At 48.8% G+C, this 20,224-nt stretch overlaps 1 protein-coding gene across 2 annotated transcripts in view; it reads right to left on the reverse strand.

Moving 5' to 3' along the window:
* Positions 1–233: 233 nt before the first annotated feature.
* The window catches only part of ankrd50 (ankyrin repeat domain 50), a 51,909-nt gene continuing 31,918 nt past the window's right edge, over positions 234–20,224 (reverse strand). For both annotated transcript variants that reach the window (XM_061253231.1, XM_061253232.1), the window contains 2 exons: positions 4,403–7,971; positions 234–1,997 (listed from right to left, as the gene is read on the reverse strand). In XM_061253231.1, coding sequence (XP_061109215.1) covers positions 4,406–7,971 — 3,566 coding nt within the window. In that variant the 3' untranslated portion in view covers positions 234–1,997; positions 4,403–4,405. The remainder of the gene's footprint in view (positions 1,998–4,402; positions 7,972–20,224) is intronic.

Consider the following 20,224-nt stretch of genomic DNA (forward strand, 5'->3'; position numbering starts at 1 on the left):
GGAACAAATGTGTAAGCTGGCAACCCCCTCGGCACCGCAACTGCTGTTCCGGTAAAGAGCAGATTCCCAGTCCCAAGATTTCTTAAAAATGAACCATCTAGTTCTAAAGAGGCTTCGACTTCATAGACAATTGTTCACCCTCATCATGCTAATGTTGTATGTCATAACTCAAAACAACAATGGTCTATCTGATGTTCAACATGATCTAAGAAATACAGACAAACTCAGGGGGCTACAATAATGGAATAAGAACATTTGTCATTATTCCTGCAGTAAAGCAAATATATTTATTAAGCACTTTAATATACATCAGGAATTTTAGCTCAGTATAATACAAGAAATAAGAATTTAAATTTAGCAGTTCAATGTACACTGTAAGCTATTTACAACTAATGGCTTAACAGAAATTCGGAAACATGACCGGATAAAACACTTTCTGAGCAAGTGGGACCAAAAAAAAAAAGCTGAGTGACCAAAATGGCTAAAGAAGGGTGAATACTGTCCAGAACAAGTCTTCAAAGAGCCCTTAGCACTTTCCATGTTGCTTCTGCTTCCGTACCCGTGCAGAAAATAAAAAAGGAAGGAGAAACATAGGAGAATAAAAAGTTAAATAAAAAAAATCCCTTCAGTTCACATCCTTTCTCAAAGAGAATGCCTCGTGTGACCTTAATTAAATGTAGCTGTGTATACATTACGACTCTGTTCCACTCCTCCTAACCCCCCCCCCCCCCCCTTAATGGAGCGACACTGTCTGTGGACCAGGGAACCACCGATCTTCAAACGCCAACATTTTCCTCTCGGCACAAGCTGCCCCAAAATGTGAAACATTTCGAAGCAATGATTTAGAGGGAAAGTCAGTTATTTTTGGTGGGGGTGGGGGGTGAAGAAAGCGGGAGAGAAAAGCTTGTGGCATAGGCCACAAAAATGTGCTGTCCACATAGTGTGACTACAGTACACTGGGGGAGGGAGAACTTACGCATTTAGCACCAAACTCTGCAGAACTCTGTGTTACTCTTGTTTTGCCATTTTAAAAACAATCTTTAGCACAAACTTGATGAAGGAAGGTAGGAAGGTCCCACAAGGGGAAAAAAATGAATGCACGCCACTTTTCAATGTTGAATTAAAACACTCCGTTCTCTCTCGAACACTCCAGTAATACTCAGATACACAAAACAAACAAATGATGTAAGCACACTCACAGGGGAATCCACCCAAACTGCAGTCGACATAAGAAGACAGCACCATGGTTTAACATATAATACAAAACGAAAAAAGTGGCTTTTTCCATAATAAATATGCTTTGATTATACCCACATTGTAACTTAGCATTGCAATTAACATATCACACACAAGATGTTGAGCACACTGAAACTATCTGTGTTTCCAGCTTAACACAGAGTTTTGGGGTGTCGGAGGAAAGCAGAGCGTTGATGCGGGCAGAGGTACCCCATGTCATACAATATCTTGATATTTAACATGAAGGCGTGGCAGCGTTCCTCTCAATAGATTGTCCCAAACGAGCAGGCAGGACAATTATTTAACACGCATATTTAAAAAAGGCACATAAAAAAATAAAAAAAAATAGGCAAACATATAAACTTTTAACAACTTAAACATTGTAACATTTACATAAAAAAACAAGTTGCTTGTTAGGAAACAAACAATAAAAATGTGAGGAAATGAAAACAAAACTTTAATTCCCCAAAAAAGTGCATACTCTGCATATTAAATATGAATAATTAAATAAAAGGGTAGCGTGCAGGATAGAGAGAAAAGGCCATCACAGATGTAGGCACACTGCAGTATCAGTCTGTGGGGAGGGAGGGAGGGACTTCTTGTGCGCTGGCCACATTCTTCCCCCAGGCATCGGGCATGTTCCAAAGGTTCCGTGCAGAAGAGCGTGTGGAACCGTGTTCGGTAAATGAAGCGGACGAAAGGAGCTTGCTTTGGCACATTCTTCTTACCGATGTCTGGATGATGGACACCATCGATGACATCTGGGAAATGGAAATGATGATATCGTATGTCAGTTCAGGGTGTGGGGTCTTAGCAAGTAGGGGGACTGCTCCCATTCCGGTTTTGCTATAATATCACAGACCTTACTATAGATAAACCAGAACCTAAACTCCACATAATTCTTTTGGTTTATTTATATCCTATGGTTAGCTAATGTATACATAATTAATACAAGAAATATAAGTAATTCGTACATTAGTAGTTAAATACATTAACTAATGAAGTTAATTTCACTTTGTACATCATGCAAACTACATGTGTTAATACCAGTTATTGTAATGCGTGACCATATTTTAACCCAATTTTTCCTAACCCAAACTCAACCAAACCCTTTCCACACTGCAGACGCACCATCAATTATATACCACCCATGTCGTTGGAGGATAACAAGGTCAGCATATTTTCGGTTAGTATGCCCACAGGGGCCTGGTCTGACCAGGAGTGGACTCTAAAGAGCGAAGAGAACAATGGAACTAGCTAGTTTACCCTCTATCATTCCCCGGGGGACCTCTGACCATCCCCAGAAATGGCATGACTGGCACTCAAATGCCCAATCACAACAAGTTTTGCAACAAGTGTTTTTACAGTGTGAGCCACCCGGAGGGCCTTACACTCTGTATTCTGAACACAGAAAGTTCTGCTTCTGTTCCATTAAACCTGAAACATTCCAAAATCTTCACCTTATCAAATGCTACGGCAGCACCCAAAAGTCAACACTAACCAATGTCTCCCGCAGTTAAGGAAAACAGAACATGGAAAGAATGTGAGAGTCCACTCTGGTTAGCCTACAGTACTTAAGAGCACAGTGTAACATATTCCTGCCGTGGCAGGGTCTGTACTCGGCTATGTGCTAAATATCTAGGGTTACGTCTACTCTCTTTTGAGGCCTGTAGCTGCCTCTGAATTTTGTGCTTGAGTGTCGGTTGTCCTGACAGCCTTTTAAGTAGCTTTGGAGAAAAACGCCTGCCAAACAAACCCGTTGCAACAGCTCTTGCTGCCATTGCATTAATCTTTCCTAAAGAAACCGTCAGTGTCCAGCTTTCGCCAACAGTGGCCAAATTGAGAGTGAGAAGGGTGTGTAGGTCCTAAAAACAACCCTGGACTGGGTGGGGGTATGTTTCACCCCCTGCACCCATACTGCAGTTATTTTGTAAAATAAAAGAATGCAGCAGGATGTGTATGCAAAAAAGGCCCTCAGGTTAGAATGCTCTGCAGTTCCATTACTGTATTGACCTATTTTCTGTTCACTGTGTTGAATGACACTGCAGACCATTTAGCTGGTAGTGCTAAATGTTTAATTGTTTTTCTGAGTCATTAAGTGACCCCCCCCCCCCCGCCCTCCTCCTTGGGAAAGGGAGCCTCAAACATTAAACTCTGAGTGACTTATGACCGCGAGACAACACCCAACAGTAAAGTCATGATTTGCGTTTTTAACAACTTAAATTCTTCAACTGGAGCTGATTTATGGCGTAATGAATGCCTCCGAGTTCCTGGTGACAGAAATGTCTGACAGAGAGTATGATGGCCTGACAGGCAAGCGTTAGCGTGTTTGTGTTTTGCCAGATTAACCATGCCCGTGCAGCTACGTGCTGTTCACATCAGACTCAATCGGCACTATTTTCTTTTCTTTTTTAAATCATCCTGTAAAAAATTACTCCTTTATTAACACTCAACATGTCTTTGTTTAGGGTTCAATTATAACTGAAGTGCTTAAATTGTTACCAATCCCTCCAACTCCCAAACAAAAGGTCCTTTTGTAATTTGGAAATGTGCACAGGTTGTGTCACGTTTCATTAACAACATTTCATTAAGACATTCAATGCTGTACCAACAAAAGCCTGACTGTGCACTGGCATGGCACATCGCTTGTTATACCGCCCACTGGCCATAATAAATGAAGCATAATGCCTGCTTTCTTCTAATGGTGCATAACAGTGAGACATGCTTTTCACCTCAGGGCGTGGAAAGCCAATGGTTAAGTCTGAGACTGATGTACTTGCTGACGTAGCATTTATAAATAGCTTACTGCACTTCCTCTAGATTGCAGAAGAAGGTCAGGCAGGGCCTGTTTTTCCCACCACAGGCAGAGTTTGGGGGGCTTTGACCTCTATTTCAGCTCTGCTGCACGGCACGCGAGGGTCTTGAGTGAAAGCAAACTAATTCCTCACCACTTTCAAATAAACTAAATATGGAGGTGTGGGTGGATGGGGACTTTGGGGAGGTACTATGGAACTGGATAAGGGTATGGTCGAGGTGGTATGATGTGGAACAGGAGAACTTAATGACTTGGGGGAGGATCTATGTGGTTGGGTTGAGGTGAAAGGTAACTTATCGTTGTGGTTGTGAAAAAAGAGAGAATGCATTACACCATAATGAAGGAACTCACCAGCTATAATGGGGTCTCCTTCTTATAGTTAAATGCGGGGTCCGATCCTTCAATCTGCAGCTTGAGGGCCTGCTTGAGGCTCAGTTCTGTCTCGCCGATGGGATAGCCTTCTAGCACGTCCTGGTGCCCCCTGTCCTGAACAGTCCTGGGCACAGACACCCTCCCCAGGAACACCTGGTTGCCCTGCAGGTGGTAGTTGGGGTTGGTCATGATGCCGTTCCTTTTCTTCTCGGCAGCCCCTTGCTGTTGGATGAGGAACTGCTGGTGGGCAGCTGAGGACTGGCCTGCCAACTTGCAGGGCGGGTCCTTCAGTCCCCCTACGCACACGCCCGGCCCTGACACCGGCTTGCCCAGCGCGATCCTCTTGTCAAACTGGGTCATCTCATACTCCAGGACCTGTCCCTGTGAGGATGACCCTGCATTTTTGGGCTTCTTCCTCTCCCCGGAGCCTCCTCCTCCTCCTATTCCCTTGCCGGAAGATCCGTTGGAAACCCCTAGTCCTGCTTTGCCCGCTTTGGTGGACCTCAGGCTGGGCTTGATCTGGCCCCACTCGAATTCGGCAGAGGGGGGGGAGGAGGGGGCAGGGGGTGGATGCTGCGGGCCGAGGGAGCGGCCGGTGGAGGTGGGGGAGACTATGATGGACTGGCGGCTCCTGCTCCGCGGGAGGGAGTGCTGCTGGATCTGCTCTGTGAAGCTGAGGCCGTGGAAGCTGTCCATGGGCACTGTTTGGGCGGTGGCCGTGGAGGAGGTGGTGCGCAGGGACGAGTTCTTGGAGCTCTTGAGGGAGTTGTTGGAGAGGGAGGACTTGTGCCGGTCAACCGTTGAGTCGGGCGACTCGGAGGGCGAGCTGAAGGCGTGGGCTGGCCCATTGTTAGCGCCTCCTGTGCTGCTGGAGCTGTTGGACTTGGCAGCAAGCGACTGCAGTTTCCCTGCCGCGCTCACGGGCTGCCGCTCGTCCGGGGCGTGGACTGGGGATGGGCTGCACCCGTTGACGACTGCAGATGCCCCATACTTTTCCAGGAGCTTGATGATCTGACCATGCCCGCCCTTGGCGGCCACCCGCATGGCCGTGCGCCCGAACTGGTCGGCGTGGTTGGGGTCAGCCGCGTGTTCCAGAAGGATCCGCACCGCGTCCAGGTGGCCCTCCTGGGCTGCGATGCCCAGTGCCGTGGCTCCCTGGTTGCAGGTGTGGTCGACCCTGGCGCCGCTGTCGATGAGGTGCTGGACCACATGGGCGTGGCCCTGCCAGGCGGCCGACTGTAGAGCAGAGCGCCTCTCATTGTCACAGGAGTTGACGTCGGCACGACGCCCCACCAAGAGTCGTACCATCTCCAGGTGCCCCAGCCAGCATGAGACGTGGAGGGCCGTCCTCCCCTCAGGATCCCTGGCCTCCGCATCCGCTCCACTGTCCAGGAAGTACTCAGCCATGGCTAGCTGGTTCTCCAGTGCCAGGATGTAGAGGGTGGGCCTGCCATCAGCATCTTTGTGGTCCAGGTCGGCGCCGTGGCTGAGGAGAAGCTCCGCCACATCGCGGTGACCCTCCAGCGCCGCCACCCGCAACGAGTTCCTCCCGTCATAACCACGCTGGTCCACGCTCGACTTGTTTTCCAGAAGGATCCGGGCACAATCGTAGTGGCCCTCCTGGGCGGCGAGGATGAGTGGAATGCAGCCGTCATTGTCCACCTCGGTGCAGCGGGCGCCCTGCTCAAGGAGCGCGTCGCAAACCAGACGGTGGCCCTCAAAGGCGGCCATGTGCAAGGGAGTCCAGCCGGCGTCATCTCGATGGTTCTCGTCCAGCCCCCTGTCCAGCAGGGTGCGCACCACCTCCACGTTCCCCTGGGCCGACGAGATGCTCAGCACCGTCCTGCCCTCCCCGTCGATGCTGTCCACCGCTGCACCCCAGAAGAGCAGGGCGTTGACTGCCGAGGCGTGGCCCATGGAGGCGGCTGCCAGGAGAGGGGTGCGTCCGTTGTTGTCCGTGTGGTCCACATCGGCCCCGCCCTCCAAAAGCAGGTCTACCACGTCTACGTGGCCCTCATAGGCGGCCACCAGGAGCGGGGTCATGCAGTCCTTGTCGCAGTGGTCCACCTTGGCGCCCCGGTCGATCAAGAGGCTCACCACCGAGGCGTGGCCCTTGCTGGCAGGAACGCAGAGCGCCGCCACCGACAGCGCGGTGCGACCGTCCACGTCCTCGTGGTTGACCTCAGCGCCGTGGTCCAGCAGGTGCTCCACGATCTCTCGGTGGCCCATGTAGGCGGCCGCGATGAGAGCTGTCCTACCCTCATTGTCGGCCTTGTTGACCTCAGCACCGTGCTGGAGTAAGTTGAGCACGATGTCCTCGTGCCCGCCCCAGGCCGCCGCCCTGAGCGCGGTACGACTATCCGCGTCGGCGCAGTCCACCTTGGCGCCAGCGTAAAGCAGCGCTGAAACCACCTCCGAGTGCCCGCCCCAGGCCGCCGAGCGGAGGGCCGTCCAGCCGTCGTGGTCGGTGTGGTCGATATCAGCGCCCCGCCCGATGAGGCAGTTCACCACCTTGGTGTGGCCCTGCCTGGCCGCTAGCGTTAGCGCCGTCTGCCCGTGTCCGTCCTCCAGCTCCAGGTCGGCTCGGCGTGACACCAGCAGGTTGACCACGTCCAGGTTGCCGCTGTACGCGGCATTGGCCAGCAGGGTGCGCCCTCCCGAGTCACTCTGGTTGACCGAGGCGCCATTGTCAAGCAGGGTGCGGATGGAGTCCTCCCGCTCCAGGGCTTGCTGGACGGCGCATGAGGCCCGTTCCCCCTCGCTCCCACTAACGTGCGCCCCCGCCTTCACCAGGAGCTGCAGCACCTCCTGCTCCTTTGGAATGGAGGTGCTGAGGGAGTCCTGAGCCGGGGTGCCGTTCCACACCATCCAGAGCGCCAGGTTGGAGGGCTCAATCTGCAGGTTGGAGCTGATGAGGTGGAGGGCGAACTCCTGCACCTCCCTCGGCTGTAGCTCCTTGGCCCGGCAGGTGTAGCTCATGGCGATCATGCGGTGGCCCTCGGCTGCGTTGCACAGGTACTTCTGCGTGCAATGCTTCACGTCCAGCAGCCACTCCGCAAAGCTGTAGTGGAACAGGATCCGAGTGCCACCGAGACCCTCCACCAGCAGCTTGGACAGGATGTCCATTTTCTTCTGGAACTCCTCCATGGTGAGGCCCATGTTGCGGGTCCACACGGCGTGGTACAGCTCCTTGACGGCGAGGGGTCGGCGGGCAGCCAGGATGGCATTGAGGATGGGCTGCACCTTGGCGAACTGCTTGCGGACGAAGAGGCGCTGGCAGAGCCAGAGGTAGAGGCCGTTGAGCGTGCCAGGAATGTCGCGGATCTCGCGCAACATGATGAAGCTGTCTACCACGCCGTCCAGCACGCGTTCCAGGTACAGGAAGCAACCGCTGCTCTTGATGTGCAGCTGGTTCAGCATCTCGGCTGTCTCCTTGGTCAGGTGCTGCCGCAGAGCCTCCTCCTGGTCGAGGCGGTGTAGGATGTACTGTTGGACGTCCTTGACGATGTAGGCTTTCCTCAGGTCGTCCAGGCTGATCTTGCGAAATCCTGTGAGGGGAAGACAAACGGAAAAGGGAACCTATTAGAAATGCTTAATTTCATTATCGCTGCCACAAGATCCACCCGATACTATGCTCTCCCTCCCTCTTTCCATCTATCAGTCCCTCTGTCTCTCCCCCTCCTTCTCTCCTCTCACTCCACCCCCAGCCTTTTCTCTCTCCATCTCCATTTCCTATCCTTCTTCCTCCCACTCTACCTCCCTCCATATCCACCCAGTAAGCACTTTACCAGTGGGAAAAAGAAGGTGACAGACAGAAAGACAGACAGACGTATTAGGGTTTTACAGGGCAAAGTTCATGGCATGGTCATATTTCAGCAGGGGGACACCCCTATATCTCCATATAACACATCCTGCACCTAAAGTTTAATTGGCCAATTTTTTTTGCATTGTTCTCTCCCTCTCCATATGTGGTGAAAATAGCTGCCGTGCATCACCCAGGTGGGCGCTACACATTGGTGGTGGGTGAGGTAAGTTTTCCCCTCATCACAGTAAAAAGTGCCTTTGAGAAAAACAATATATAAATGCAAGGAATTAGTATTATTTATTTACACAGCAGTACAGCAGGGTCACATGGTGAAATTTCCCATTCCTCACAGGAACTGAAGCATCTCAAATCCACTTGACTTTTTGCAAGGCATCCAGCCCAAAGAAAACACCAAGAGAGCAGCCAATGAGACCAGAAACAGACTACTGAGGAAAATAAATGCACAACTAGCACAGTTTTAAAATCTGCCTCACTTCCCCTCTCCCTATCTGCGTGGCATTTACACTGTGTGTGTGTGTTTGCATTTCAGCCAATCCCGACAGTGTGTGGGTGTATGTATGTGTGTGTGTGTGTGTGTGTGTGTGTGTGTGTGTGTGTGTGTGTGTGTGTGTGTGTGCGCATTTATGTGCTTGTGTGTTTGCTGGTTTGCATTAGCATGAGTCATAACAAATTTAAGAGAGGATATATGAGAGTATGTATGTGTATGAGAAAGTGTGTGTGTGTGTGTGTGTGTGTGTACATGGACCTCCACTCTCCTCATTAACCAAGGGGTCCTCCAGCACTGTCCAAAGCGATTAGGCTCCAGATGTTGGGAATTATCAGTCCCATCCCCCATGTCTCCCATCTACATTTGGCACAGGAAACCAATTCTTGCACCTCAGGGTCCCGGGACAGAGCCAGCGCTCGCACACATTTACAAAACGCCCACAACCTCCCGCACAGACGCCGTCCACGTATCCCTCAAACCCCAACCAGGTCCCAGGCAGGAAGTGCTTTGTCCCCCTGCGGCTCTCTCTCCTACTGAGTAAAAACAACAGTGCCTACAACGCACGTCAAGGCCAACAAAATCAAGAGAGGAAGCAGGAAGCAATCTCAGAAACTATTTTCTGAGCAGTGAACCCCAGCAGTGTGGCATGGTTTTTATTACCAGAGTGAGCAATAGTTTACAGAACACCCAGGTGCTGGATTCAACCACGGCACAAATTAGCATGTACACAACTCCCACTGCCCCTGGCTCCCGTGATGTTCGTTTGGTGGCGCAATTTAAGGCAAGCTCAACACATTACTGAAGATAGATTACAATGGAGAGAAGTTAGTGTTAATATTTCAGTGTGGAACAGTGAACGTGCAAGGCTTTTGGGACAAAAGTAATCCATCATCCAAAAACAATAACAAAAATAAAATTCTGCAATAGATAAGAAACAATCCAATGCGGAGCTGCTCATTTATTTCTGGGTAGATTATCTCATGCTGGTAAGATGGTTGATGATAAAAAGAGAGTTTATCTCTCGGCGCAACTCAATCCATCTCTATTGTTCCGGCATCTCCAGATTTGGAGCTCTATTCTATTCCCTAAAACCTTCCCTTGTGTGGAGGATAATCTGATCATCTCTCAGGTGACTCTACTGATGGTAGATGCTTTTCATCTGTCATGAACAACATCAGGGCAGAAGAGGGGGGGGGCATGGCAGACACCTTCCCGTGGTGCCCCTCGCAAGTACCCCACGACCAAAATCGTGGGGGAAACAAAGTCTGCCACCAAAGGGCCCTCACCCGGGCTGGTGTTCGGCTGCAGTCGGGGGGGGAGAGCCAGCGGTGCTTGCTCTGCTGGCTTCCAACCCAGAATACTGCAGCTGAACACCGAAGGACTCACCGCCAGCAAGATCAGCGTCATCGAGCAGCTGGCCTATACCACCAAGGCCCTCGTCATCCTCCTCCAGGAGACCCACTGCATATTAGCAGACAAGCTAGCGCTACCCAACTTCGCTCTAGCTGGGTCCATCCTGAGCAGGAAGCATGGCCTCGCTACGTTTGTCCACGAAAGGTTGAGCTGGACTCTCACCGACCAATCTCCGACTGACTCGGAGATTGAGTGGTTGTGCGTGGACGTTGCCGGTTTCAAAATCATCAACGTCTACAAACCTCCCCCCTCGCAATTCACACTAGCGTCTGTCCCGGTTTTCTCCCACCCCTGTCTCTATGCTGGTGACTTCAACTGCCAGCATGAGGACTGGGGGTACAGCACCAGTACATCTGACGGAGAGAACCTGGCTGCTTGGGCAGCTAATAACAGCCTGGCCCTGCTATATGATCCCAAGGGCGCAGACAGTTTTCTCTCCGGTCGCTGGAATACCGGGACAAATCCTGACCTGGCATTTGCGAGTGTCGGTGCAGATAATCGGCTCCCCGACCGATACGTACTCGGAAAGTTCCCGCGGTCCCAACACCGACCATCGCTGATAACCGTGCCTAAACTCGTGGACTCAGTCCCGAGCGAGCCGGTGAAGCGATGGAATTTCCGAAAGGCCAACTGGAAACGTTTCCGCCTCCTTACCAACAAATCCACGAGGCATCTCCCATCGCCCAATACCAACAACGTGGATGAGGCATATCGGGACTTCTGCGGCATATTGGTGAAAGCGGCTAAAAAATCCATCCCACGTGGTCGTCTTAACAACTACAAACCGTGTTGGGATGCGGAGTGCGAGAACCTCTACTGCGCCTTTCTCCGGGCTCCCGCTGGAGCCGAGTCAAGCGGGGCTGCAACAGCCCTGCTGTCAAGACTCGGCAAAAAGAGGCAGGAGCGCTGGGAGGAGGCTATCAACACCATTGACTTCTCGCACTCCAGTCGCAAGGCATGGTGTATCCTGAACAACCTTACAGGTAGGGCCAGACACTCCCCTCGCCACTGCCCCATTTCTGCAAATAAAATTGCATCACAATTCGTGAGAAATGGGGTATACGAGGGTAAAGAATGCGAGCCATCACGACTCGTGGCAAAAGAAGTGTCTAAACTCTGGAGGGTCCCAACATTGAGCAGTGACAATATCTCCGGTGATTTCACACCGGAGGAATTCGCTGCCGCCCTTCAGCACCTAAAGTCAGGAAAAGCTCCGGGTCCTGATTCTATCTGCCCGGAGCTTATACTCCATGCCGCACCTGCCCTGAAGTCCTGGTTAAGAGCTTTCCTTTCTTCCTGCTTGGGCCAACTCAAGATCACCAAAATCTGGAGAAGAGCCCTAGTAGTCGCAATCCCTAAGCCGAATAAGCCTGAAGGGGACCCTAAGAGTTATCGTCCGATCTCTCTGCTCGGTATCCCCTTCAAGATCCTCGAGCATCTTATCTACGATCGAGTCGAGCCGATCGTTGACCCGCTGCTCCCCCGGGAGCAGGCAGGGTTCCGACGCGGGAGATCGACCGTAGATCAAGTCACACTGATGACTCAAGACATCGAGGATAGCTTTTTGGCCAAGAAGAAGGCCGGAGCCGTCTTTATAGATCTGACGGCAGCCTACGATACTGTATGGCACCGCGGCCTCACCTGTAAGCTGCTCCGCCTGCTGCCGGACAGGCACATGGTCAGCATGATCATGGAGCTTGTCCGAAATCGCAGCTTTACCCTCACCACCGGTAGCGGACAGCGAAGCAGGTTACGACGCCTCAAAAACGGCGTCGTAACTCTGAGCCAGGACATGCAGACACTAGCGGCCTACCTCCAGAAAAGCTCAGCGAGTGCAAAGACGGTGTCGGCGGCCTTCCATCTTAACAACAGGGAGGCCAAACGTGAGCTCCGAGTACATATCGGCGGAACACCCCTGCCATGCTGTGCCAACCTACCTCGGCGTGACATTGGACAGGTCGCTCACACCTTGAGTCACTGCGCAAGAAACGAACATCTCGAGTGGCATTGATGAGGCGACTAGTCGGGTCAGGCCGGGGCGCCGGCGCAAGAAACATTGCGTACGGCAGCCCTGGCTCTCGTGTACTCGACTAGTGAATACTGCGCACCAGCATGGTGTCGCAGTGCCCACACTCGCCTCGTCGATACGCCTATCAACGAAGCCGTGCGCATTGTGAGAGGATGCCTGCGTTGCACCCCTGTGGACAACCTTCCCATCCTTGCAGGCATCCAGCCCGCTGGGCTTCGCTGCGCTGGGGCCACAGCACGTCTCGCGTGCCGGGCCATGGAGCCAAACCATCTGCTCCATGAAAGGCTCGCTGTAACAGCTGAGCCTCCCCGGCGCCTCAAGTCGAGACACCCATTTGTGCCTGCTGCACAGGAACTCCTGAAGCAATGTAGAGATCTTAACATCAGTGCGGCACGATGGGCGGACTACAATTGGAGCACGGAGTGGGAGGAGAACACCTCCAGACTCCGTGGCTTCATCCCCGACGTCGGTTTCCCCCCTATCGGGGTGGACCTGCCCAGACTGGCATGGGTGAGGCTTAACTGCCTCCGGACCGGCGTCGGGTGTTTCCGCTCATTGATGCACAGATGGGGCTTGGCTTCCAGTGTGGTTTGTGAGTGTGGCGCAGAGGAACAAACCGCAGACCATGTCATCCTGTACTGCCCGATCTATCGGGCACCTAACGGGATGCATGGTCTGACTGTTCTGGATGACGACTCGGTGGCGTGGCTGCTGGAGGTGTGTCCCAAAATATAGCCCGGGTGAACCCCCCCCCCCCAGGCTCGGGGGGGTAAAAGGATAGCCCCCCGGGCCTGGGGGAGTGGAGAGAACAACACCTGCCCACACGACGACGAGGGCAGAAGATTTCCAGACAGGACCACAGAGCCCTACAACAAAAATCCCTTCTTAATCCTTAATGGAGCTACTAACTACACTCAATTAAAATAACAAATAAGGAATCTGTCTGGTTACTATCAGACCTGGATCAAACATGCATTTCAAACACTTTTACCCCCAAGATGTTTGTCTCCTGAAGATCCATAAGAATTTCCTGTGAAGCATGTTACCAGCCAAAACTGTAGAACCACATGAGACGACTTTATTTTTGGATCTGGGTGAAAATGGATGCTTCTTTTTAACTTTCAGCAACCAGCACAAATTTTCCATCATGGTCTAAAGGATTATGGGAGGGAAAAAGATGCTAACCCATTATGGACTAAGGCGCCCTATAGAAAAGCAATAGAAAGGCCTAGGAATCATCAATCATGTACCTTGACAGTCTTATGAACAAATACAACGTTAGCATCACATCCATCTGTTAAGGGAGATGTCACGTGCAGGTTGCATCCACCCAAAAGGGCTTTAAAAAAATAAAAAATAAAAAAATAAAATAAAAGAAAAGGAACAATTGTTCATATTTTTTTATTATTTACCGTTTGTTCTTTTCCAAATTTTCATGTTTCTTCGAGAGCACCACACATTTATCCTTTCAAATGTTTTTGAGCACCTGGCATTTTCAAGCATTTCTCAAAATAGAAAAAACTGTTCCCCTCCGTTTCAAAAAACGTCTAAATAAAAGTCATTTTCTCACATTGGAACTCTCCTCTCTCCCGCCCGGCCCATATTTTCATTACCGTTTCTGATAATGCGAATAAGGGTTTGACCCAGTTGTCTGACCGCTGAAGGGATTGCGCGGTTCCCAACAGCTGACTGATCAGGATTCAAGAGCCGCCGCTGCCAGGGCCCTGTCGGGCTGCATCAGCAATTTCGCTTCAGAACGCATTCTTTCAGGTAATCCCAGCAGAGTGCAGGAATTTGCAGTGTCAATGACCTAATGCTCCCAGCGCTGCTCAATACTGCCGAGAGAGCATCTCAGCTGCACTCCGCCTGTGTGTCCGATTAGAGGGAAGCAGCCAACGGGAAGCGGGCTTGAGCTTTTTCCGGGCCCAATCAGAGAGAGGGGCTAATAGAAAGTGGGTTGGGCATTATAGGGCTGAACCAATGTGACGAGAGCTGGGAATTTCAGGGCCACATGAGAGGAAGGAGTCGACGAGAGGTAAGCTGAACCGTTCGACAGCCTATACGTCAGAAGAAAGCCACTGTACTGTGGTGCATTTCAACCGGATACGGCATCTGACAGCCATTGAGAATGAATGGACGGGTGAGACTGGCATATTTTTCAACACCCATGGCCGCTGTTGATTTTGAAGAAAACTATTCAAATTGCAAAAAAAAAGAAAGGATTTATGAAGATACCTCAGGAAATAGAGTAGGCATGTGGCTAAAAAAAAAAAAAAAAAAAACTGGCAGATTTTTTTTACGCCGAGAAGCACGATGGGGTCCAGAAACTGGTGGGCTACAAATTTTGAAATGTGAACTCCCCTGTTGGGTGTCCCTGGCGTGCCCTTTATTACAAAATGCATTTATTTAAATTTTCGCAATGTTGTTCAATGTGTTATTTATACCTCAGGAATATTGTGTCTTTGAGCAGCCAGGCAAAATGACTCACCATGGCTACCATAAACCAAACTGAACTGAGCGCAAGTGGGCACTTTTCCCAGTGCTCTCTAACTTTCATCAGAGAGAAGAGACCTTTGCCTCAGAAAAGGAAGAGTTTGGCCTTAGGCTTGATGAGACGGAGCGAAACTTCCCCTCCAAAATGAGTGTCTGCTCTTCACTTCCATTGAAATCCCTCGCTCCTTTAAGAACAATCTTTCAGAAAACAGCAGAGGGGAGGGGGGGATGCTGTGACATATTTTCCCTACCAACACCCCCGCCCCTGCCCCCATGTGGCAGGAGAACAACTGAACTGCCCGCTTTTAAAGGCCCACACTCAGCAGTGTTTTCTTCCTGGCTTTAGTATCTAAATGCCCACAAGACTTTCACAAAGCGCAGTGATGTAGGTTAAGTGCCTAACCCTGCCTCCAGTGCCCAATTCCCCCTCCCCCTCCGCCCCTGTGGTCAGCTCTCTGTGTTTAGCAACGTCATCCAATAATTATGCAAAGACATGCATCATCAAGTGGGAAATCATTTTAGAACCAGCTCAGAGAAATGGCAATTAGACCCTAAAATATGCATACTTGTACCAAAATTGCCATTGTTTTACTTGGATCAGTAAGGAACACAAACTGAAAGCTGATATGAAAAGGGAAACAGTAAAAATGTACCTGCTTTGCCTGTGGCTTTTCAGTGCCGTCGCACAAGCCAAGCTTTCATAAGAATTACGAGATATGCGAGATTGTTGAGTGAAGTTTCTGGATCTTTGGCTTTAAACGTGTGCTGGGATTGCTACTGAAGACTTTGGGGTGTAACCAAGTCCCAGGCAACATCGCCTCAATGTTGATTGTGGTTGACTAGAATTTGTAAACATGAAGGGGTAAAAAAAAAAAAAAATCATGCTCGACCAATCAGTGTCTCTTCGTGTGCTAAGAGGCAGTATTTAGAGTGACCACTGCCCCCCCCCCTAGGCTTGGGCAGAATACTGGAAATACCCTATACTAAGGTAATAAATTTGTACCGTGGTATCATTTTCCCACAACTTCATGCCCTGTTTTTTTTCCTTTAAACATGTTTATTCCACATGCGCATCTCCGCCAATCTTCGGATTAGCCGCATTGTGTAATGAGTACAGAAGTGCCCCCGCCCTTTCCATTTGCTTCAGCTCATTTAGCATTTAAAAAAAAATACTAGTGTTAGTTTTCTAGAAGGCATAGACTACATTTGAATTGGTTCAATTCACAACACAACACTCAATATATCGCTTAATATATTTCAATATTATTCAGGTCTGTAATATTTCAGGTAAAAAAAGAGGCTTGCCTTGAATTACTTACTCCACAGCTGAGAGACTGAACTAATATAACGTTACTCCACTCTTCTCCATCGCTGGAACTCACAGTCAGGTGCCAGAGAGAAAGGGGTCAGATACATTATGGGCATCTTCAGAAGAGGAAAGGCCGCTTTTCTATATCGCTTTTCTTATATCTTTATCGCTAATATCTTTATAGCAATGGAATATGAGACTGAAAAATGACTTGAGCTCTGTTGATGTTCGCGAGTAACTGTGGCATTATATTTGAAAGGAGATGTTACTGTTTATTGAGAATGTAAAATTTTAATTACAAAGCAATTAATTGGCTACCTCTACTACTCCACTGTGAGTCACAGTTTGGGTCACAAACATTATTTAATTTGCTGAAAAGTGAGTTGCCCTTCTTCTGCTACATGGCGTCTCATGCTGTGGCGTGTGGTCACGGCAGTATTCTTGAATTAGCTATCATTTCTAATCATGTGAAATGATAGCTAATACTTTCATGGCTACACTGGGGCTTGAACCAGCAACCTTCCGGGTTCCAGTCATGTTCCTAAGCCACACGGCTACAGCCTGCACCAACTAATGCTGCACCCGGGGCACAATCAAGCTGCAGACCATGGAACAACATCAGTGCTAATTGTCCAATGACACAGAGCCTTCAGTGTGACATCAGTGACTGATTCTAACCATAGCCAATCAAAAGTGTTTTAGGATCCTTACCATAAGATCCAGTACATGGGGAAGCGTCTTTGTCACAGTCTACTGTGAAAAAGTGCTATGCAAATAAAATTGAATTGAAATAAAAATAATAAGCATTAAATCCGAAGTCTGTGCATTCTGGGAGGCGCACTGAGCTACAAAAAAATAAAAAATAAAATAAAGAAATAAAATAAAGCCCTGTAGGCACAGTAAGAAATGGTTATTTACAGATATTTATCACGTCCGATACACGCCGCAGCGTACCCGACTCCTTGAATGAAGATAAACAATAAAGAGCGCTTTGAACTGGCGGTGTGACGGCTGGGAGGTAAACGCATTTAGAAGCAGGGCGAGCGTGCCTGGACTCGCCCCTCTCTTAAATACCAGCCGCGATATGGAGGGGAAAGAACCTCCAGCCTGCGAGAGTGATATCAGCTGACGTGTTTATATGCAGCGCAAGCAGTGACCCAACATCACAGCCAGATACCCGCTACTGTAAAGGAAGCTCACGACGCAACATGGTGATAAGCATGCGTGAAAACCTGCGAAAACCATAGCTTGACCTCTCTTGATCAGTCTCTCTCTTTATCGTGCCAATTCTCCACCTCTCCGCTTCAGTTGGTTTTATTTAAATGTGTTATTTGCCTGCACTACAACATGTTGTAAATGCTTATATAGTAGTTACATTGCAAGGACAATTCAAATAATAATAGTAATAGTAAGTACCCCCCCCCCCCATCTACCCCCTATGCCATCAGTACTCGGCAGGAGTCAGACTTTGAACCCTTGAGCTTTCTCTGGTTTTTTTATCCTTTTAATACATTTCAGACAATGCACCATATTAAGTTCAGCCTACCATCTAATATCCTCCACATTCTCCAGTGTGTTTCACCATGGGTATGAAATATCACACCCGGCAAAGTCACATCCATCAGGAAGGACGCGTGCTAAACAGTGCTGTTCGTCGGCTGGGGGAGAAAGAGGACTCCTGATCACAGACGCCCACTCGCACCTGTGTGTAAGGTATCTCGCTGGGTTCAATCACCGCAACGCACACCTGGGCAGCAAAGGTATCAGTATTCCCTAATGCACAGCTACACCCTGTCAAAAACACCTATAAACTACACAAACCCTGCCAAACATACCCATAACCTGCACGACCAGCTCTGTCAAAAATACCAGTAATCTGCATCAACCCTGTCAGAAATACCCATAGCCTAAACCAGCCCTGTCAAAAAAAAAAAAATATCTTGCAGCAAGTCATTCAAAAATGACCTATAATCGGCACCAACCCTGTAAAAAAACACCCATAACCTATACCAACCCCGTCAAAAATACACATAATCTGCATCAAACCTGTGAAAAACATGCATAACCTGCACCAAGCTTGTCAAAAATATCTATTACCTGCACAAACCCTGTCATAAGTACCAATAGCCTGCATAAACCCTGTCAAAATACCCATAGCTTGCGCCAATCCTGTGAAAAATACAGATAATCTGCACTAGACCTGTGAAAACTACCTGTAGTCTACACCAACCCTGCCAAAAATACCCCAAAATCTGTACCAACCGCATCAGATATGCCCACAACTTGCACTAACCCTGTCAAAAATATCCATAACCTGCACCAACCCTGTCAAAAATACCCATAACCAGCACCAACCCTGTCAAAAATACCCATAGGCGCCTGACTGTGGTTGCTTGACCATGCCCCCATACACGTCATCACAGAGTGGTGAAGAAGCAAGAAGACTTATTATTATTTTCACCTTAGCTAGCTAACTATGACAACTGTGTGCGTTCCGTCTCACGACCAACCTTTCAATCAATCGAACAGAATTTACACTAAACAGTCAGCAGGTAGAGCTCTTTAACATCAATAAAAAGAGTCCATGCACAATACAATATGATCAACACAGAAATAGGATACGAGCTACATGGTACATGGTTCTACAAATTCACGCTATTTCAAGGGACATATGCCGTTATTTTAAACTTTGTCTCGCTGTAATGACCACAACCTCACATTTTCTATAAATTACGAGAAAAAAGGAGGACCATTTTTTTTATTAATTACAAAAATGTATATTTAATTGAGGTGAAATATAGCTAACTTGGCTATTGATAGCTAGCTAGCTAGTAATGTTAGCAGCAAAACCAATCAATCTTTGGAAAAAGGACTGCATGTAGATAAGTAAATAGTAAATAAGGAGTAGTGTTAATTATGTTTATTATTAACGTATTCCATCATAAATACAGAAACACTGTTCATTTCAATATTATATCAGTGCTGATCTGTCCGTGGAATCATGAAAGAGTCAGTGCTCTTTCATGCCAGCTTGATGACACGGCAACAGTAACTAAGCGGGGAAACCACCAAGGTTTGTCACATCTATTAGTCTCTGGCCAGTAAGATTATGTTGTTTTTGTGTTTAGTGATTGTGTTGAACTCAATACATTTTTTTTGTATGAGTACGGTAGTAATATGCTTTATTTCAGGACTATTAGATTTCCGTGTTTGTGGACGAAATTCTAGGTGGTGCTTTGGGCTATGAGAGCACCACTAACTTTTTCCCTGGTGGTGCTATAGCACCAGTAGCACCACCCATTCTGGCCCGTTGAACATACCCATAATCTGGACCAACCCTGTCAAAAATACCCGGTAACCAGCACCAAACCGGTTAAAAAAAAAAAACCATAACCAGCACCTTGCCAAAAATAACCCTCAGGTATATATTTGTTGGCCAAATTTACCATTTCTGACCTCCTGTTGACCCCCCCTCTGGTCACAATTTGTGAAGAATTTTCCCAGAAAGAATTTTCCCAGCCACAGCTGGTCCTGGGAACAAAGCCAGGGAGGATGGAAAAGTTTTTTTGTTTTTTCTTCATGAGGAGGTTCTAGAACACTGCCATAAATGTCTCTCCCAACCTACCCACACAAACCGCTGTTCTCGTCATGACAACTACTAGCCAATGAAGAAGCTCAGTAAACACATAGCTGCTACCAACCTGAGGAAGGCTGTTTAGAATCTGCAGTTATAATAGCCCCAAACTGAGCCATATCAATTTCTTCCAAACGATAAGGAAATATGCATTCATAAACTTAGAAATGTTACTTCAGGCCTCTAGCGTTTGGTCGATAACATTATCTCCTACATGGAGCAGTGATGGCTTCATGAACACCATCAGGGGTAGAGCTACAGAGAGGCACCAATCACATATAGTCTCCCCAGCAAAGCACAATCATTGGTGCAAACGGTGCATGACAGATAGACAATTGTAGTTCCGCATTTGGTCGGAAACCTCATACTTCAGTCATTATTTACGACATTCCCAAAGGATACACGCCCACACAGAGCTCCGCTCCAGTGTCAGTTAATTGCAAAGTTATCCGTGGCATGCAGTGGGTTATTCCGGGCAGAGCCGACCCCGCCCCCTCGTTAAAACGCTTTCCCCCTCTCCCTCCTGACATTACTGAAACGAGCTCTGGGGTTAAGGTAAGGGCCCGGGGTCTGTTTATTCTTTCCATCAATCACATTACGATGCAGACAA

This window comes from Conger conger, chromosome 8, assembly GCF_963514075.1.
Source record: "Conger conger chromosome 8, fConCon1.1, whole genome shotgun sequence".
Classification (NCBI taxonomy): Eukaryota; Metazoa; Chordata; class Actinopteri; order Anguilliformes; family Congridae; genus Conger; species Conger conger.